Source organism: Salvia miltiorrhiza, chromosome 7, assembly GCF_028751815.1.
Source record: "Salvia miltiorrhiza cultivar Shanhuang (shh) chromosome 7, IMPLAD_Smil_shh, whole genome shotgun sequence".
NCBI classification, from domain to species: domain Eukaryota; kingdom Viridiplantae; phylum Streptophyta; class Magnoliopsida; order Lamiales; family Lamiaceae; genus Salvia; species Salvia miltiorrhiza.
In genome coordinates this window covers 24,056,154-24,077,897 of record NC_080393.1, presented here as the reverse complement: position 1 = coordinate 24,077,897, position 21,744 = coordinate 24,056,154, and the positions used below count along the sequence as shown (strand labels likewise).

General features: G+C 34.9%; 2 protein-coding genes across 8 annotated transcripts; both read left to right on the top strand.

The window, feature by feature from the left end:
- The first annotated feature begins 2,528 nt into the window (after positions 1-2,528).
- On the top strand, positions 2,529-7,334 carry LOC130993612 (pantothenate kinase 1). 2 transcript variants are annotated; one of them, XM_057918552.1, is made up of 10 exons: positions 2,529-2,936; positions 3,515-3,724; positions 4,501-4,547; positions 5,107-5,223; positions 5,644-5,763; positions 6,056-6,150; positions 6,229-6,322; positions 6,563-6,694; positions 6,828-6,940; positions 7,011-7,334. In XM_057918552.1, the coding sequence occupies exons 1-10, from the start codon at positions 2,816-2,818 to the stop codon at positions 7,168-7,170; spliced, it is 1,209 nt and encodes a 402-aa protein (XP_057774535.1). In that variant the 5' UTR covers positions 2,529-2,815; the 3' UTR covers positions 7,171-7,334. The 2 variants fall into 2 exon arrangements, with proteins under 2 accessions (XP_057774535.1, XP_057774537.1); XM_057918554.1 differs by having other exon boundaries at positions 2,563-2,936; positions 7,019-7,334.
- A 603-nt stretch (positions 7,335-7,937) lies between these two features.
- Positions 7,938-11,790, top strand: LOC130993613 (AMSH-like ubiquitin thioesterase 2). 6 transcript variants are annotated; one of them, XM_057918557.1, is made up of 9 exons: positions 7,953-8,246; positions 8,871-9,113; positions 9,307-9,396; positions 9,923-9,985; positions 10,124-10,198; positions 10,532-10,594; positions 11,093-11,145; positions 11,257-11,445; positions 11,528-11,790. In XM_057918557.1, exons 1-8 carry the CDS (start codon positions 8,244-8,246, stop codon positions 11,429-11,431), a joined length of 765 nt encoding a protein of 254 aa, XP_057774540.1. In that variant the 5' UTR covers positions 7,953-8,243; the 3' UTR covers positions 11,432-11,445; positions 11,528-11,790. The 6 variants fall into 6 exon arrangements, with proteins under 6 accessions (XP_057774543.1, XP_057774542.1, XP_057774541.1 ...); XM_057918555.1 differs by having other exon boundaries at positions 8,868-9,113; XM_057918556.1 differs by having other exon boundaries at positions 7,954-8,246; positions 8,818-9,113.
- Positions 11,791-21,744: the final 9,954 nt, after the last annotated feature.

Here is a 21,744-nt window from a genome sequence, read left to right as displayed (position 1 = left end):
CACCTAAGTCACCCCTCTCCAATGCATTGTGTCTTAGGTGATTGCTTAGATCCTCATTTCCACAAAATTCATATTTCTATACTTTTATTTTTAAAATTCAAATTTCATTAAAATTAAAATTCTACATTACAATAATTTAAATAAAATAAAAAACATAATTAAAATACGATAATAAAATAAAAAAAAAAACATAATTTCCTAATTTAAATAAGCCCTCGACGCTTGAGCACTTCTTGGACTAGGTGGTTGTGCAATGCCAATTGTGCATCTGTCATACCCGTCGTGTCCTTGTTCAAGAGCTTCATATCCATCTCATTGAATTCACGATTCATCTTTGGAAATGTAGAAGAGAGAATTGTTTTTGGGAGAGAATTGTAGTTGAAGATGTTGGTGAATTTGAAAGAGTGGAAGGAAGAGTGGTATTTATAGAAGGGGAAAAAAAGAAAAAAAAAATCAAAATAGCCGTTGAAATGAAACGGTCGTTTTTTTTTTTTTTTTTAAAAACAAAAATATCAAACGGTCAAATTTTGTAAAAATTAACGATTTTTGAATTTTTTTTTAAATTGGGCGCGTCCTTCGGACGCGCCATACTCTCTCCTCTCTCGCCCTGGGTCCAGGCTTCGACCCCGCCTCGCATTTGGGCCCGTCTCCAGCGCGCGGCCGATTCCTTCGCCCCGGATCGACACCGGCTTCGACGCTTGCGCTGTGGATGCTCTTATGATTAACCTTGGACAGTCGGTAACGGCCCGATTTTGAGGATAACCATTATAATGTTTTTTTTGTTTTTATAATACACTAGGGTGTAACCTTCGATGAAAAATTATTTTTATTTTTTATTTAAATTATATAATATTATTTTTGTATAAATAATTATTTATATATAAATTATTTTTGAATTTATTTAATTTAAGATAATATGGCTGAAATTATATTAATCTCAACCATATTTCTCAATTAAATGTTAATTTTTTGTTAGAATAATATATATTTCTTTTATATAAATTTTTATTTAATAATATCTTATAAGAGGTCGATGTAAGATTAAAGATTTTATTTTTTAAATGTAAATTTGATGGAGGGATTGATGTGTCACATTTGTTGTTAATTGAATATAGACAATATTTTTAATTAATTTTGTACAAATTATTTAAATTGACAAACAAGAATTAAGTTAAGACCTCATCTGTCATTTGAGCATCATCTCTTCTGAATCATGTAGGACCATATCATCATGTAAAGCCCGAAATACGACAATAACGTTTGAACACCTAGATGGCTAGACCTGAAATACAAAAATGAATTTTTATGGATCAATTTTTTTAACATCATTAACTGGAGCTTTAAAAATCAAAGCTGACTTGTGAGATTGTATGATTTGGAGCTTGTAAAAATCATAACTAACTTCTATGCATTATTAGCTTCAAATATTATAATTGGATTACGAGTATCATCTCGTTTGAAGTTTGAAAGAATAAATTTGATTTGTGATTATCATCTCATTTAAATTTTGAATGACCACAAATAAATTATAAAAATTATCTCGAGTGCAACTTCAAAGATCATTATCATCTGCAGCTTGTAAGATCATAAAAATAACTTCTAAACATTATCTTGTATGAAACTTGAAAAATTTTGTGCATTATTTGATGTGGAGCTTGAAATATCATAATTGAGTTTCAAGCATCATGTCGTTTGAAATTTGAAAGAACAAAATTGACTTGTGAGCTTCATCTCATTTGAAGTTTGAAATACCATAACTAAGTTTTGAAAATCATCTCGTGTGAAAGTTTAAGAAAGTTGATGTGAGATTTAAATTTTATTAATTCATTTAGTATTTTAATTGATAAATTTTTATAAAAAATCAATGTCGAATCCAAATTTTATTTTTAAAAATGTATACGAAATATATTATTTTATGATCAAATTAAATTGAAGAAATAATTTACTTAATCACACCAATTAATTATTTTGTTAGACATAAAATAAGATAGGGTGTAGAGAATTTAAAAAATGGATATTTTTTGTATCTCATTTTGAAAACTTGGAGTTTATATAATCCTACAATTTGCAAAGCATGTAAAATACTCCCTCCGTCTCATGAATATGGACATGTTTGGTTTCGGTACGAGAATTAAGGAGTTGTAGATTAGTATTTTAAGTGTGCAGTTAATAAAGTATAAAAGTGATAAAATAGGAGAGAGAAGGTAATAAAAATGATAAAGTAGGAGAGAGAATGTAATACTTATTACCTTATTTGGAATTGTGTCAAGATTCGTGGGACGACCTAAAAAGAAAAACGTGTCAAGATTCGTGGGACGGAGGAAGTATTTAGAGTGCATTTAAATTGATGGATAAATTTATCATGAGAAAATGATGGATATTAAAAACATAAATTTTTTTTATTTTTATTTTTTTATGATAAATTTATTCATTAAAGCAAACATGCCAAAACCATTCTTGTCCCATCCAATTTTTTTTTTTCTTCCAGAATTTAGTCATTTATATGCCCTAAAAGTGTAAAAGCGGTTATTAAATTCAATCGCTGTATAATTCTCTCATCTGACCGTTGAGCGAATCCGCTCTGGCACTCTCTCCGCCACCCTACCATCCAACTCCATTAACTACTTCCAATCCTCATGAATTTAAAAATATCGAATTTTGGATGCCCACTTTATGCTATTAGGTGGGTTTGACTCAGCAGCCATAGTTGACAATCGGTCTTGTTTTCTATGTATAAATCATGTAGTCATTTCCCGGAGACTCCACTTAATCCAATTTGCTCCAATTCAAATTTAGAGTGAGAATCGTGAAGGGGATGGAGGGTGTTGGAACTCAAGTAGCGAATATGGGAGAGACGGAATTGAACTCCTGTGATCGTGATCGTGATCGTGATCGTGATTGTGATGATGTTTCGCATCTTTCTCTTGACATAGGAGGTAACGCTTCTTTAATTGCTGGATTCTTTGATTTGCTTACTGCTCAACTTCGTTAATTTGCGCTCTCGAATTGTTATGGTTGCCGTTTTCTCGATTACCCTTTTCCAATTTTCAGTCGTGATTTGTCCGTTTTAACCATCTGGAACTGCCTGTAAAAAGTAAACTTTTCAAGTGGGGTCTTTCTTAAAACTTAGTTAAAAGGAATGTTAATTCGACCTTTTGTTTCTTAAGGTTAGCTGAAAATCGAACTTTCTTTCTTTGTGGTGCTTTGTCTTAAGTTTTACTTCGGCTTAATTGATCACAGGGGTTTTAGAACTTGGATTGAACATCATTTATCTCTCTGCTTGACAAAACTATACATTTTAGTTTAGCTTCATATAATTTGATTTAGTGCAAGTTATACTATTGGATTTCCAACTTGGTAAAGATCATTTATCCCTCTGCTTGGCGAAAACTGTACATTGCGGGATTGTAAAGTTCTACCTTCGGTGATGGCGATATGAAATATCCAACGTTTGAAAATAGTGAGTTGATTTACCAATCAAGATTTGCATTGATCTTTCATCTACCATCTGTAGGTTCTCTAATAAAGATGGTTTACTTCTCAAATGGCAGTAGCTGCTCCTCTGATGATCAGAAAGACAGCTATTTAAAGGATGAAATTAACGCATCCGTTGGCACCTCCAACCAGAGTGGCCTAAGAGGGAAACTTCACTTTCTGAAGTTTGAAACAAGCAAAATCCATGAATGCATCAAGTTTATATCTTCCAAGCACCTTCAACACTATGGTAAACTCACACTTTTGTATGATGATCAACATATCAAGATATGTGAAATATGCATTTAAGTATTTGTCCTATGTTCTATCTACAAATGGTGCCTTTCTGCCTGCTCCTTCAGTGCAATATTGTAGCTGTGGAAAATGGTTGCAATATTGTTCTGCTATAAGATGATTAGAATGGGATACTCATACTTTCTTGTTGTGACCACCACTATACTAAACCACAAGCTATAAGGGCTGCAAGTGAAATGATCTTGGAATGTTCAGAATCTTCAGGTGGTAATGCATAAAATTTGTGATTCAGGCTAATTTATTTTAACTGCTAAATTTCCTATTATACTCCAAGAATTAAGATACCTGGAACACTAATTTATCATATTCTTCCTGTGAATAGGAAAAGGACAATATTTTCATGATCTAGATCGCATGGTTGTGCATTATGTTAACTAGTTTTAAGCATGCACATATGTGTTTGGTACATATTGAAAAGCTTTCTGAGATGCTAGATGTAACACCAAGATTATGCACGGCCATCATAAGGAGTTTTTAAGTCATTAGGTGATCATGCATGTTCACTAGTTTTAAGCATGCAAATGTGTTTGGTATATACTGAAAAGCTGCATGAGATGCTAGATGTAACATCAAGATTATGAGCAACCGTTTTCTGGGGTTATTGACCCATTAGATGATCATGCATGTTTAGCTGAACAGTTTTCTCTGTGTTTCTGCTTATTTTGTGAATTTCTGCATATTTATTTCTTCTTAGAGGCTCTGTGAATCCAGGTGATCAGGATAATAAGGACCTCATCATTGAAGAAAATGTTATTAAGGTAATATTTCGAATAATGCCAGATTAGATGATTAGAAAATGCCATTTGCCATTGCCTTGTCCGGAATTCAAGTAGGTTTTGTTGGTTCGTTTCCAGATATTTTATGAGTTGAGGGTTTCTGAAGTTGTTTGTGATTTGTAATTTAAAAAACATTATGAGAAAACCATTTTAGTGGATTTGAAACCAAAATTACATATCAACTACTCCCTCCGTCCCATTTCAAATGTCTCAAAACTATAGGATTGCTTAGTTTTGAGACATTTGAAATGGGACGGAGGGAGTAATAAATATGGACATCGCTTCTCCATGCTTCCAATAAGTTTCTGCCAGTCACAGCTTGATTTTTTTTTTCCCGTTTCTGCTAACTACAGTGGGAAAGGGATCTGAATATCTTGTTATCATAGACTGAACCTGGAGGATTTTTTTCCTTCTCTTTCTTCCCTGATTCATTTGATCAAGTAATGTGTAGACACTAGATTGGTTTCAAGTCAATCGTAAAATTGTCTTGGGACTTATAGTAATATATGAATTGACAATCTGATTGATTATGTTTCTGAAGGCCACAGGCGGCGGGGCATTTAAATTTGCTGATTTATTCAAAGAAAAGCTAGGTATCATTCTGGACAAGGTAGATGAAATGAGCTGCCTTGTCGCTGGAGCTAATTTCCTACTTAAGGTATAGACCATCACCATTTAATTCATATAATTTTGAAATTTCTTTGTTCTTCATTAACTCTGGATGACTCTTTACTGCACTTCGCGTTGCATAATCTTTTCTTTCTCCTTTGATATTTTTCTTTGAGTAATGCTTTTTCTAGACATTTTTGTTGACACTTTCCACTGTGTGTTTCTGTTACAGTACACACGAGAACACACACACACATATAAAATATACATTGTGAACGTTGACATTGTTATTTCCTGTTGCTTAGTTAAGAAACCCTGCTTTAGTCTTGCTTCAATGATTTGCCAAAAATATTTGTCAAAATTGTTAATGATTCGATAAATTTGTGATCCAAATTGTGTATCAGTTCTGTTGTGCTTCCATGTTGATTAGGTTTGCATATGAAGTTTATATTTCACTTATATTGGTTAGGCAGTGAACCATGAAGCATTTACCTATATGGATGGCCAGAAGGACTATGTCCAAATTAACCACAAAGATCTGTACCCTTATCTCCTTGTTAATGTGGGTTCTGGAGTCAGCATGATCAAGGTAATCTTTTTCTTTTTTCTCGTCCTTTTCTTTTCATTTTCGGAATGAAGTTTGCTATCTAAGATAGATTTGTTGAAGCAAAATTCTACTTTTTCATTAAGTACTTGGTCTAAATTATGGGATGAAACTAGAATGACAGGTATCATTCAGTTATACAAAATTCATTGAGCTGGTACTCCTTGTCAATGTTATCTTTATATCAGACATATACTTCATTGTATTCTTTTCCACATGTATAAGAGTTTGAAAGCTTTTAGTTAATTTCTTATATTGTCTTTCCCTTTGTGATTAGGTAGATGGCGACAATGAATTTGAGCGAGTCAGTGGAACAAGTGTCGGTGGTGGAACATTCTGGGGTTTGGGAAGACTTTTAACCAAGTGCAAAAGGTTGCTCTTAGACCTTTCATTGTAGTGCAATTGACAGTCTCCCATAAGTTGCCTCATGATCTTTTATGGTTTTTACAGTTTTGATGAGTTGTTAGAATTGAGTCATCAAGGAAACAACAGAGTGATAGACATGCTTGTTGGAGACATATATGGTGGAATGGATTACTCAAAGGTATATTTCCTTGAGTGCATGTCCCAATCTTCTTGGTGTCCTTGTTCATACAACTGTTTGTCTCACTCAGTGTCTAGAAAGTTTCAATACGACAAATAGATTGTATTTGAAGTGAGTTCTTTAACAATATATTGCATCCTCTCGTGTCATGTGAGAATCTTGTAAATTTCACAAGAGCGGCCTGGTAGCACCAAGCACTGTGGTGGTATGACAGTATCTAGTTCTGTTTAACTATTTCAGATTGGTCTTACGTCAACGGCAATTGCTTCTAGCTTTGGCAAGGCAATATCCGAAAACAAAGAACTCGAAGATTACAGATCTGAGGATGTAGCCAGATCCCTCTTAAGAATGATCTCAAACAATATTGGACAGGTGAGTGAATTGAAAGGGCAACCATACATTGAAGATAAAAGTAAAATAGCTAATGTTAGTCTTGGGTTATTGAAATCATGATTTGTTTTTGATGATATTGAGAAGTGATGTTTCCTTTGTGTGGTAATGACAGATTGCTTACTTGAACGCATTACGTTTTGGATTGAAGAGGATATTTTTCGGAGGATTTTTCATAAGGGGACATGCATACACAATGGACACAATTTCTGTTGCAGTTAATTTCTGGTATGAAGAGAAATGAATTGGCATGTTGTGTGTTGTGATGAGGTGAAATCAGATTGTGCATAATTTGCAGGTCGAAAGGCGAAGCGAAAGCTCTATTTTTGCGGCATGAAGGGTTTCTTGGAGCATTGGGAGCTTTTATGAAGTACGAGAAAAATGGATTCACAGATATCAGTCATCAATTTATGGAACAATCTTGCGCAATACAAATAACCCAACCCCATAATGTATAGCTAGGTTTATTGGAGCTCATCATCAGGGCTACTTTTGGTACATCACTTCTTCTTATATTATTCATTTCTATGCCTTTTCTAATTCTACTATGTATTTTTGGATTTGGATTTTCCGAGTCGTTTACAATTAGAAAGCAATGCGATATTTTCAAGGGTATTAAACACATTTTTTGCCAACCAACAACTCACAAGCACGCACTTAATATTTTGACCAAACAAATAAATAAATATTTGTGTATGACCTTCATCTGTCACTGAAAACATCTCACTCTGTGACGAGCAAACTATCATATTTTTGTTCTAAGAAAAAAAAAATACAAGTGCCATCATAATGGAGCCTAAATATGCAAATTTTGAGATAATTCTGCACACGAATTTAAAATTTGTGAATGAATATAAAATTTTTTAAAAATTGTAATTTGTTCATAATTTGAATTTGACATGACAACCAAAATGGTACTACATCATTTTGTTCATATAATATATTAAAAGTTAAAATTAAATTATTAATTTCACCTCACCTTCCTCTTTCTCTTCATCTTCGATTCTCTTTCACATTCCTCTCTGAAATTTCAACGAATCAACAACAGCCCAATAGAATTGTTAATTCGCCAACATAGAGGATTGAACGATGGGAGAGAGAGGGTGGGTGGAAGGGGTAAGTAAGAAGAATGCAGTTTTTTTTATTTGAGTTGTGTCACGTCTATAGATATTTAAATTATAAAAAAATTACAACAAGCTTTAGATTTATATATTTATTTACAATTTTTAAAATTTAAATACAAAAATAAAATACATGAAATTATAGTTGATATATACGTAGATAATCCTGAATAGAAAGAGGAGAGAGAATGAGTCAGTTCCCTTTGTCATCATTTTCCTTCCTCGTCGACTCACAGTCAGAGTCAGACCGCAACATTTATCCAACAATCAAAATCATCTTCAAGTTCTTGTTATTTTATGTAACTGGTGACTTGTGCGTATCAGTTAATTCATCTCCACATTGAGACTGCATATTTATAATCTATATGTTCAGAGAAGCTCAGTTGATAGCTTGTAAATTCTAGCTGTGAATGGTGAGTGTCACTCTTCCATTTCTTTGAGTGTTATTGTGTACATACGCTCCTTCATATGTCGATCACGGATTACTTGTTTTCAGACGCATAGCTTGCTCTAATCATGCCATGAATCTTCATCTCTTGCGTTAATTTTTCACTACAGAATTGGCGATCATATATTATTATGTTCGTGAATTCTGTTTTATCAATTGCTACAGTGGTGCGAAATTGCGCATACATATATTGGGCAATACTTGCTTTTAACCAATTTTATATACGAACATGTACTGTAACCTAGATTTTGATAAGTATTCATGCTGAAGATGAACTGGGAAAAGCTTTGGCAACCAATTCCTCTTGAACTTGTTCCAGCATTACAGTGTAGGCAGAAATCATATTTGACAGACGGGGATTGATGCCGTTCCCATTATTTTGTTCTCTAAAAACTTGTTTACAGTCTCAAGTTAACCTTATGAAGGAACCTTCCAATGTTCTTTTTCTTAGAAATCTCCCAATTTGTCCCGAGTTATTAGTCATAAATGCTATAAATAAGTTGTTTTAATTCAGTCTAGAGTTTTTTGTATTGCAGCTACTTTTATATTCAACATATTTAGTAAGAGAGTTTGTTGGCAACTTCAGCAGTTTCAGGCTCCGGTCTCGGTAAAAGTATATAGTATCGGATCCATGGATGGTGGAATTTGTTGCCACATTGATCTGCATCCTGTTACAAAGTCCTTTCCCTCTCCAGGGGTATCCTTTCTGCAGCCTCCTCCTCATGGACCTGATGTGTCACGGATCTCAGTAACCAATGCACCTGATGGACAGTTAGGAAACTGCTCAGGCAACGAGCAATCCACATCTAAACATCTCAAAGATATACACATGGTAAGAGGCTCCAATCATAGTATCTGACGTTGGGTTAAAAATCCAAAATTTGGTATTTGCTCTTCGGATTTTGGTGTATGTTGCAATCATTTGAGTCCTGCCAAATCTTCCCTCCAAATTGAACCCTTCAGTCTAAATGCAATCTTATGTAAGTCACTCGATAACAGATGCTTTGTGTGTGAAATATCATCAGTCAGGACGCTTGATGGAGGATTTCGTCAATGCTGCTAGTGAAAATACAAAAAAGAATCTAGAAACATGTGGAGTTCTTGGTGCTTTCCTTGTAAGTCAAACATCTGATAATGTTGTAGTTGTTCAATAATATGTCATATGCTCAATAGTTAAGGTTTGACATTATATTGTGTAATGAGCAAACATATTTCCAGGCTATGAATGGCTGTAATTACACCCCATCGATGAAGGTTCCAAATTAAGAACAACTTTTGTCATCATAGTGAAACTGAAAACTAGATCTGCTGCCTAGTATGTTTTCCTCAGCTTGTTGGCCTTGTCTTTGGGCAGTCTTCTTAATTATTATTGATGGATTGTCAATCCAACTGGAACTTTCTTTCTAATTTCTAATCCTTCTCTTGACACCCAAGCTGAGTTCCTCTCTGGATCTTTGCATGATATGACTGCAATCTTCTTAGATACATTCTTTTTATAATGGTCTGTTCATTTCACGGTGTCATGGCTTTATACAATGTTATTTCCTGCTTCCTAGTATACTGATTCAACACACATCTTGGCATATTTTAAGCCTGAACTCTATATTTTGAAACTTACTCAGATTTCTATGAATATTGCAGAAGGATGGGACCTTTTATGTTACTTCTTTGATAATTCCAAAACAGGAGGCTACCTCCAATTCTGTAAGAAACCAGCTTTCTAGTGAAAATTCAACTAATAATGAAATAAATTCTAGTTGTTTTAGTAAATATGTCTCCTAAAACACCAAGCTTGTAAGCCTTTTTTTTTTCTCTTTTTTTCTTTTTTCTTTTTTTGTTCAGTGTCAGGCGCTAAATGAGGAGGAGATATATTCCATTCAAAATGAAGAATCCTTATACCCTATTGGATGGATTCATGTAAGTTGTTCTGCTTTCTTCCTTCAGTCAGCCGACTTTTGTAACAATACTGTCACTTATCCAAATAGACTGTCAAGTGGACAAAACAGGAAGCTGACATTTATAGAATATTTTGATAAAAGATAACCTTTCTCAGGGTTAGTTGGAGCTTTGCCACTATCTTGTATGCATGCACTCTGGAATTTGCAGATTTTAGCTTCTATGCATCATATGTGAAGGGTTCTTTGTTTGCTACCATCCCAAACCTGAAGCTGTCCTGCAATTGCTTTAGGAATTAATGAAGTCATTTACTTTGATTCTTTGATTACAATTCACTTATCTACAACTTTTCAGACGCATCCATCTCAAAGTTGTTTCATGTCATCAATAGACTTGCACACCCAATATACATATCAGGTAATTATTTCATTGATCTTATTGTGTTATTATCACATAACTTTTGATTTGCTTCGTATTTTCCCACTTGTAATTGTCATTGACCAGTATTAGTCTTATAAGTATCATATTATGAGTCGTGAGTTAATGGTATTAAAGATTTGCAGTCTAACTCCAGTAAAATAAATGTGATTTCTAAGCTAGTTACAACTTGCGTTCTAGACCGACACGTAATTACATAAACGTGATCTTTAAGTATCTTGTGAAGGCTCACGAGATCCCAGTTTGGTTTCCTGTTGAGTGATCATCAAAACATGATTTCACTTTATATTTCTATCTAATTTGTATGAACATGTATTCTAGTTCGTAAATATGCTTCCTATGATGGAATGTCTTTTACTTTGTGAATGTCCTGCATCAAGTGGTAACCTTGGCAAATATAATCTATAAACTTGCCATTTTTCTTCCTTCTGTCCTTTCTCATTTATTATACACAGCCTAATACCATATTTCTTTAAGGTGATGGTACCAGAAGCTGTGGGCATTGTCTTGGCTCCAAGTGACGAGTCAAGGTCTTCAAAACCTGTGATAGTTTCTCTTTATGCAATTTTGACTACATCTGTTACTACGACACTTCATGCAGCTTCATTCCCTTAACTTGTCTGAACTATTGTGCAATTCAGACAATACGGTATATTCAGGCTATCGGACCCTGATGGAATGAACATCATCAAGGAATGTCAAGAGAGGGGCTTTCATCTTCACAAAGCACCAGCTAACGGAACCCCCATATACGAGGATTGCCCTAATATCATTTTCAATCCAAACCTGAGACTGGAAATACATGACTTGCGTTGACATACATAAATATCGTACACATCATACACAGCTTATATTCTGTTGTTATCGTTGTAATGACATTAAGCTCATATCTTGATTCTCATTATTCTGCAGAGATTACATGGAGATGTTGTCAAGTAGAGCATGATTGAACGAGTCTAGCCTCCGTTTGTACTCTGCCTACATGTGCAATCAATTCATGTATAATTTGTGCAGTGATTCCATGGAAGGGGGTGGCGGCCCCTACGGTACCATTCGACATGAGAAAAAGCAGCCCATGTGCATGACTGCTCTGTTAGGTTCTGCACACTGCTTGTGGACAAGAGAATAAACCAATTTCTTTCTCCAACATTAATCAGCATATATTTCTCCAAAAATTCTCATTTTTCTCCATTTAATTAACGTTGGTTACTTGGTTATCCTTCCTCAGAACTTGGCTTGTTGCTAAGAGACCCAAGTTAGTTTATGCATATATTTTTCTGAGAAAATAGGGATAATGGGTTGTTGGCTGTTGGTTGGGGGGTGGGTGGGTGGGTATGAGATACCACCTGTTTCCATCTCTGTGTCTCATTTTTCTCAGTAGCACCCTTCTTGATTTGTTTTGAGAAGATATGTATTTATACACATGTTGTATCTTGTATATATTGACGCGTGTGCTAATTCATTGTTTCTTTTAATTTTGTGGGGTTTTTTCATTTGATTGCATCAGGTCTTAAGTAGTTGGGAAGCAAAGTGGTGTGCATGTAGTTTTTATGGGTAGTAACAAAGTTGGGGGCCCTCAAAAGTTGTTACCATTTCTCACCTAATGTAATTATTCATGCGTTGCAGCGTTCTTGATTTTATCTTCTTTTCAAGCTTGGAATTTGTGTCGCAATAAGAGAGGTCCAATTGCGCACACTAGAAAGTCGCGCACCTACTGTTTCAACAATTTCTTTTTTAACACAAATAAAATTTATCGTATTTGAAATCAAGAATTTAATTACAACTGTATTTGACATTTTCAATTTCAACCCATGAGCCTTGTAATTTCTTAAACTAAATTTAGAAATTAGATCGGATATCTTTATCTCACACATCGTCCCAGCTCATTGTCTGAATTCTTGTCTAAACTTTTTTTCGCTTTGGACTGATACACAACAGGATTGCCCAAGCCAAAAACTTTTTTTTTTTTTTTTTAAAAAAAACGCTCTTGATAAAAACACACAAAAAAAATACATTACACACAAAAAAAAAGACATTACCTCTAACAAAAATTTATTATTTCAAAAGAGGATTTTTTTTAGCATACAACTTGCAATTGACGCCGAGTTGCTAAATGAACTCAGACCGAGTTCCAATTACTTTTATCGACATTTTCTAAGATAAATAGTCAGCCCTATCCTTTATATATGTATAATTTCACTAGTTTATAGTATAATATTTATCTTTTTTATAAATAATAATAGTACTAGTATTTTATTTTCTGAATTTATATGTATCTTTTTATTTTCTTTTTGAGGGAGGAGTTGGTATGTATCGCTGTAGAAATGTTTCTGAATGAGCTTGGAATTATGAAATGAAGCTGCTGTTCGAAACAGCTAAATCCTTGCTCCTCCTACCAATTAACTGAGCTAAAGGTAAATTTGTTCATATTTATCACCGAATAAAACCATCATATTTATAGCTCATACCATACCATCAATCAACTTGAATCGCATTTAAGCAAACTCACAGATATTATATTATATAATGTTGTTCAAAAAATTACAACGAAAGAATTAATCATCTTCTAGTGACCATAAACCGTTTTTATATATGGCCAACGAAAAAAACAAACCTAAAATAGAAACTAAATAAAAATTGTACAGTTAAAACAGTCTTAAAAGGGATGTACATTTTTACTTAATCCACCATTAACATTAGTGAAAAACCCCATCAACTCCGGGCGGTACGGCAAATACGACCGCCGCCGCTCCTCTCCCTTGGCCTTACTCTTCAAGTATACTTCATGAGCCGACAACGGCGCCTTTTTCACCTTTCCGCCCTTCTTCACCTTCACCGCTGCCGCCTCCTTTTTCTCGGACTTCTCCTCTGCCTTCGCCGGCGTCGAATGCTCCGCCGCGGACGGCGGGGCGGGGCCGTTGTTGAGGAAGACGAAAGCGTCCCTTCCGTCGCTGTTGCTCCTCCCGAGCAAATCCTTGAACCGCCAGATTTTGGAAAATCCGGTCGAGTTGCTCTTCTTGCAGACCTCGGGCGACGCCTCGACCGCCTTCCGGTCCGACCAGTCGCAGCTCGGACCGGCGTTCTCCGCGGCGGATGACGTGGCTGTTTCTACAAACACCTTCACCGGCGGCCCTCATCGGCAAATTCTCTTGTAAGGCGGCGGGATCTTGGCCGTAGAAGAGCAAATCGCGGTTGAACGAGGGGAAAACCGGCTTGATCTGGCCGTTGATGAACGCGTCCTCCGCCGCTATAGGTGACGTGTTCGCTCCTCCACACATAAATGAGAATTCCTCTTCTTCTTCCTCTTCTTCGTCGACAGCTGATGCTCTACATCAGCTTCATTTTCTTCTAATTTCACATCATCCTCGGCTTTTGCATCACTGCTGAGTTTCAGATGTGTGAGGAAGTCTCGGCTCATTTCGGTTTCTGATTCAGTCTGCATATCTGGATTTAGAGAGAGAGAGGAGAGAGAGGGAGGAGAGGAGATGAGAGAGAGAGAGAGAGGGGTTGGATAGTTGGATTGATGAGGAGAATTGATTAAATGAGGGGGTATTTTTATATATGGGTGGTGTGTTGGTTAGGAAGAAATTTAGGTTTGGTTTTTGTATTACTTTTATAATACTATTATTGTTGCTGTCGAAGTTTGAACACACACAATTATTCTATGCGAAATCATTTTTGTCTCCATCTACATTGTATACTTTATTTGGTTCTCAAGAAATTTCCACTTAAATCTTTTTGCCGTCAATCATGTGCCTATTTCACTAGATTTAGGTACAGGTTCACTTAATATTTCACATTCCTAATTTTTTTTTATACTCATGATATTATATCACTTATAATATTTATTTTTTTGAGAGGAAAACGAACTTCATTCATTCAAATCAGAACGAGTAATATCCACAAGTTAAGTAGAGAAACCCGACTTCCAGATCATTACATCATTACAAGAGAAAGCAAAGCGAGCGAGCTCGTCACTTATAATACCTATTCCCACCTTTTTGTTTTACAGATAATACTTCATCACATATTGATATTGTACAGTATGGACTATTTTATAAGATGACGGCATACGATATACACTGAAATACAAAAATGATATTATTCCATAAAACAATTTAGAAAATTCGACTAAGCTTCCTGTAGAAACTCAACTTCACATGTGATTTATTTTGGTGAGGGATAAGTGTGTAATTTCGTAGAAGTTTCTACGATGGCTGTAAGTGGGTCTTTTGTGTTGACAATTGACTGAAAGAAGGAGAATTGAGAGGGGAGTTTTAATGTGCTATAGTAGCGCCCACGAGCGACGAATATTCTTTAATTTTGGTGCTCACGTAATAAATATATTAATACTGTTATTTTATTGCTAATTGGAGTATGTGTATTAAGATATGTTTCCCTCCTAATGTATGTATTCCAACACTACAGTGACGAGTATTCGATAGTATTTTATGGATAATTACTTTGTTTTATTCGAAAAGTATTTTCGAAACTATTTGTGGACTTGTATTCAATTTACAGTTTTGAGAATTAAAACTAAGATTTCCACGAGATTTTTGGATAAGATGTACGAATTCCTTCTGTATCAAAATAAAAGATATTTCATTGTTAAAAAGAGAATATATTTTAGACTTCTATTCCCCAAGATTAACACTTCCCAATTCTCTTATTAAGATTCTAATTAGTATAATTAATATTAAAATTTATTTAAATGTATTAAGTATAGAGTAGATGAAGAGATGCATTAAATTTAGGGAGTGAGAAAAGTAAATGAGTTCTTAAAATTTTGTATTAACCTCTGTCCCATTTAACTTGGATTGTAGTATTTTTTAAATTGTTCAATTTGACTTGAAATATTTTTTTTAGGAAATCAAATTTAACTATAATAAGTATAGATTCATGCATCTTTACATTATCAATGGAGCCACTTCTCTGAGATCTGGGAAGGTGTCTCGATGATCAAGTCAAACCAAAGCTCACGAATGGATAAACTTCAAAGTCGAGACAGACTTTTGTCATTCGTTGAGTGCGATGTTGATCAAGAGGATAGTACTGCTCAGAGGAGGAGTTCCGTTGTTGCGAGGGCAAGATGGAGCTGAATTCTGGAATAGCGTGTTAAAGTCAAGGCTATTATTGTCGACCAAGATGTCAACCTGACTGACCCTCAGAATCAAGCTTCCATCACGAGGGGCATCGAGGGGCAGAACAAGGGCAAGATGGATGGACAACAGAAGAATAGGAAGAATGAGGGAATTGACCGGTGTCTGTAGGGAAGGATGCTGACGTTGGAGATCCAATGCGAATATGAAGGAGATAAGGGGAATATTCATTTTCCCCTTAGTGCAGAAGGATAAAGCATGGATCTCGGGCAAACTGATCAAGAGAGAGTCATGGAGCTAGAAGACTCGGTCCAGACGTGAACCTGGACACTCCAGTTCGAGAATGACTCTCAACCTAGCCGCGTGTTCGCCTTAGGCTCACGCCTTAAAATTCCCTATAAATTCTTCTTTCCATTTCATTTTATGTGTGCACGAATTCAGAGAGAGAGGCGAGGTGTGTACAAAAAACAATATTTGTTTTATATACATTTACTGTTCTAAGTCCCGTGTAGGGCAAGACAATCGTTTATGTTTTCAATTGGCAGTGATCATCCTGCCCATTTTTCTGTTAATAGTAAGTTTAGTTTCTTTTATTCTCATGTCTTATTTATCTTTTATATCTTTGTTTACTTTATGTCTAATTAAGTTTATAGATCTGGGCAAGCCATTGATGAAGTAGATATGATCTGAGCAAATCGTGAGGTTGAATTGTGTGCTTAAATAATGCATCTGTGTTCCTGATATGTTGGGCAAAATAACAAAGTATTTAATTCGACTTGGTTAGTTAACATGTCATTAATCAATTTAGTAGAATTAAATCGTCAATAAATCAAGGTTATAGGAGGGTGTGTGCGATCACTTTGCGTCTTGAGAGTATTAGCGGGCAAGGGAGGTTGAAGTAGACTTTGGTCTGTCTTTGTCAATATCAGGTCAATCTAGGGTGCAATGCTTCTTGGTTTAATTTCGTGTATGTCCTAGTGTGTGGTTGGTCAAAATAGTTTTCTGGCATAGGGGTGTTCTTTGCCTTTTAACACAAGTAAGGGTAGATTTTATTATACAATGGAAGTGCACATGACAAGTGAGAATGTGGGTACATGCCATTGATAATTTATAACTTATAGACATATATTGTAGTGAACATATTGACCAATGAGCGATAATAATGAATATCCATGGGTTGGACATCTTGACCCAAATGCCTTTTATTACTGATATTCTTTATTTGTTTAGTGTTTTTAGTTTATTTTAATTTATTCAAGTTAAGTTGAGTATAGTTCCTTGAGATTTTTGAGGAGTCTCTCGTGTCCAGGACGATAGTCCACCCACATTTTTCATTTTTTCATTGACATTGAGACGCAACTGCACAGACTCCTTGTGGGATCGACCATAGCTTATCACTGGCATTACGCATGTCTTGGGCAAGGAGAATATAAATTTATTTGCACGAAGTATAGACAACAGCTTCGTCAACAGACCACAACTACATCTTCCAAGCCAAGTATCACAACGAGGCTACGAGGCCAGAAAGTGCCAAGCGCGACAAAGGCAAGGGGAAGAAAGTGGAGTCCTCAACGAGCGGGGATAAGGCTCAATACTACGACGCACTGAAACGTGTCGCCCAAAGAAATCGAGCTCTTCAGCACCTCTCACAAAGGTAGTCGTCGATGCTAAAATAAAGATGTCGATGTGAAAATTGATGCGCTCGATTTTAAAATTCTTCATGTGGACACTTCGAAGATGTCAAAAGCATAATTAACATTGCACAACAACATGCTCGAATGAGTCATGAAACGTAGATGATTGATGTAGTCCAAATTTTAATTAATTTTAATTATTATACTTTTATTTTAATTAATGTAATGTTGAAATTTAATTTTAATGAAATGTTGGATTTGGAAATTGAAGAGTTAAAATGGAATAAAATGGAAATAGAAAATTAGAGTCTCTCTTAGAGCTAATTATTCGGGAGAGGCTCCAATTTAATTTCTATGTGTTTTCAAATTTGTTTCAATTTCAACTTTATATTACACAAACAACAGTCAACACACACGATGACGCGTCACACACTTTAAAAAAAATTATTACAACTTAAGAAAGGAAAAAATCCACTCACAACTCTAGCTTCTAGGGTGACTCGAACCCCCGACCTATTGGTTGGAGGAGAAACGTCTTACCAATATACTGCGCTTCATTGTCAAAATGAAAATGATTACACACATTGTAACACCCTAATCTAATTAAAATTAAAATGAATATTTATATATGCGAAAAATCATCACGAATACAAATACATATTCAATGTGAAAATTGTAAAATAAATCTTTGTTTAAAATACTTTACTCAACATAACATCTTTAAGTAAAACTAACTTTAAATGTTTGATCCGCTATTCGACCTTCAACACGTATCCAATCTTAAAAACTTGAAATGTTAAACATGATATGAGCATATAGGGTATACTCATACATAACCTCAATTCGCACGGCGACATCCCAAAGACTTTAAAGTCTTGGATCCTATTTACGGATGATCCTTGGCGAGAATATAATGGTTTTGCGCTGTGACACACACCCACATGCTATGCAGATGATCAGCCTTTACCACCCCCGTCGTCCAACCTCAATCCCATCCGTCCCCTCTACCGACGCGTTTGCCGGCCGTGGCTCCATTCATAAGGAGCATTGCTACGGGCAGACAACACACTGTAGCAATTTTCTGCCATTGGTTGCTCGTAATTCGCCTACCGTCACTTGCTCATCCCTTTGCCGGCCGCCTCTTTCTATTGCTCGCTGGCCAGCCAGCCCTAAGTAGCAACTCATTTTCCGGCGGGCTGACAAGTAACATTTGCACTAACCGGTAAAATCTAATTAGTTGAAATTTTGTAAAATTTAATACTAGAAACAATTCAAAGACATGATGGGATGGGATTAGTATGATACTCCCTCCGTCCCTGAAATAAGTTCCTCTTTTTGCCTTTTTGGGACGTCCCCCAAATAAGTTCCTCTTCTTTCTTTCCATTTTTGGACAACTACCCCACCACTATAATACTTATTTATTCTACTTTCACTTTTTTCACCACTTCCAATACTAATTATAACACTTTTTCACCTTTTCACACCACTCTCAATACTAATTATAACATATTTTTCTTCACTATCAATACACTTTACCACTTTTCCTTAAAACCCGTGCCGTCCCCAAAGATGAACTTATTTTGGGGACGGAGGGAGTAGAAGCTAAATTGCACAGTAATATTAGACTACTGTTTTCAAGTTTGACTTTCTGTCATCTTGATCCTTCTCTAGCATGTCCTCTTAATTTTAAACATGAGATAACAATTCCAATGTCTTGATTCTGCAAATTTTGAAAAGGTAATGATGGAAATATATTGGTACATGAGATAACAATTCCAATATCCTCTTATATTATAATTTAAAAAAAAAAAAACTTTTGAAATTAGAGTTGCGGGCGTACCCTCATTTTACAGATTGAGTTCCCGTAATTTGTAGATAAAACTCTCAATTTGCAAGGATTCATAAAAGTGTGGGTACGTGCAGAGACTATGCAGAATAGATTGAGAGTATCAAATTTAGGAGATTTTGCGGGTCGGATACCCGCCACGCCCCGAATCTACACCCTTTTTGTAATGCATTATATATATTTTTTTAATATGATTATAAATTGAAAAAATGAAATATTTTAAAACAATTTCATTGTATTTTTTAAATATAATAATTAAAAAAATATTATAGATAATATATAAAGTAAAAAAAATAAATTAAATTGATATCATTAATACAAGTCGAAATTACAGCATCCGTCCACAAAAAAGAGCACTTACCAACTTCTATTTGTCTACAAAAAGAGATTCACTTTACTTTTTGAACTACCACATCCTACATTCTCTTCTATATTTATCTATAAATTTATGTTTATTCAAATTTTACCTAACAATGTACATTTATTTCATTTTTTTATATTAACATTATCTTTATAAATGTATTTTTATTTCACTTATAATCATTTTAATAATTTTATTAAAATATGTGTTCAGTACATAATGAGACTCTTTTTTGTGTATTAAATTAAATTAAAAATTATGTATATAAATTAAAGAAGAAAAGATATTTTATAAAAGTGTGAGTTAAACTGAGTTGGGTGTCACAATAGTCTGAAAAGATAAGGTCGGGGCATCAGAGCAGAAAACGTCTAAGCTTATCCTTGCATGTTGGCATCATGGGACTTGATCGAACTCTCCGACAGTTGACATTACCCACTCTATTTAATTCATTTGCCATCACCCATGACGTCTAAACTATTTCAATTGTTATTACTCTTCAATATACTATATATTATATTGCTCCAAACTACCACGAGCCTTACTTAACTATATTTTATTGAGGGGGGGGGAAACCTAATTGTATATTATGTATTTTCTTAACGCCACTTCTAATTAGTTGTGTGTAGCTATGAGTTCGATTTCGATCCTCGAAACATATTTAAAAAATTACTCCCTTTGTTCCATGAAGCAAGACCTAGTTCTTTTCGACACAGAAATTAAGAAATTGATATTTTGTGTATCAAGTGTGGTAGGTGAAAAATTGAAAAAATGTGAATAAAGAGTATTTTTTTACTATTTTAGAAACTGATCTTGCTTCGGAACAGACCAAAAATGAAACTTGGTCTTGCATCATGGAACGGAGGGAGTAGATGATTTTATAATGTTAAGCAAAAATACCTTATTCATGTTTAAAATATACTATTACTTTAAAACTTAAGCATTTTATGCTCAAATTTAAGCGAAGAACCTATTTTACCCTTTGATGTCGACGAGTTTGCTTGGTTTTTTTGTGAAGACATTACACATTTACCGATTGATAGCTATCAGTCAATAGTACATATGATCGGTGAGTGGTTAGATGATTTAGCCACCCACCGATCATATGTACTCTTGACTGATAGCTGTCAAATCGATCAAATATATAAGATTTTCAGAAAAAAATTAAGCAAACCCATCAGCATCAAAAGTATTTGAAGAATAAGGCATAGGAAGCTTATGTTATAAAAAAAGACATTTTTATAATTTAAGAAATAAGGCATTTTAAATTTTCACTCATTTTATAATATAAAACCCAGCCGATTATTAAAATGCTTTTGCTTTTATTGTTGTACACAGGCTATTTCAAGTACATCTACATTTAAAGTTTAAACTTTTCTTTTAAATTATTAAATATTTCCTCTGTCCCATTAGGCTTGTCCTTTTGGGCATGATTATTAAGGAGAGTATAATTAGTGTAATAAAAATATGTAAATGTGTGGAGTAGGGATGGCATCTACCCGCGGGTAGTGGATATCCGCGAAAACCCGAACCCATTAGGGTGGGTTTGGATACCATTTGATATCCACGGATAGTTTCGTGGGTACAATTCACTATCCATTTAGTTCGTGGGTATGGGTTTGGATACTTACTATCCATACCCGCGAAACCCGTTTACCCGCGAAAAATACCCGCCAATTACCCGTCAAATATCCACAAAAAATTCTATAAAATATGGGCTTTAAATACATATTTTGAGATTATGGGCTAGTATTTTATATTTTAAAATAGGACCAAACAATAAGGCCCAAAGTTTAATACTGAGCTAAATGAAAGAATGGAAGCTTTTGGACTTGTCTTGAAGATGAAGAAGAAGAGTTGAATGAAGAGGGTTCTATTTCTACTGTCGAGCAATTATAGACATTGTTCTTTGTTGGATTTATATTTTAGTTGATGAATTTGAACATTTGTTCTTTGTGAATTTGAATATAATATTGTTCTTTGTAGATTTGAACTATGCTATTTGTGTTGATTTTTTTTCTATTAAATTTGTTGTAAATTTATATTTAAATTCTATTTCGTGGGTATCCAGCGGATAGTGGGTATCCGGCGGATAGCGGGTATCCGTCGGATAGTGGGTGACGGATACCCTCGGATAGCGGGTTTCGCGGATACCCGACGGGTAGCGGGTATCCGCGGGTAGCGGGTTGGAT

What these genes read in the sequence shown, in the direction of transcription:
- LOC130993612 (XM_057918552.1), top strand. Translation starts at nt 2,816, where the DNA reads ATGGAGGGTGTTGGAACTCAAGTAGCGAATATGGGAGAGACGGAATTG. An exon ending in CAAGCACCTTCAACACTATG is followed by an intron (nt 3,725 to 4,500) that starts GTAAACTCACAC and finishes CTGTGAATCCAG; the next exon opens with GTGATCAGGATAATAAGGAC. An exon ending in TCTCAAACAATATTGGACAG is followed by an intron (nt 6,695 to 6,827) that starts GTGAGTGAATTG and finishes TGGTAATGACAG; the next exon opens with ATTGCTTACTTGAACGCATT.
- LOC130993613 (XM_057918555.1), top strand. An exon ending in ACACCCAATATACATATCAG is followed by an intron (nt 10,595 to 11,092) that starts GTAATTATTTCA and finishes TATTTCTTTAAG; the next exon opens with GTGATGGTACCAGAAGCTGT. An exon ending in GCTCCAAGTGACGAGTCAAG is followed by an intron (nt 11,146 to 11,256) that starts GTCTTCAAAACC and finishes TGTGCAATTCAG; the next exon opens with ACAATACGGTATATTCAGGC.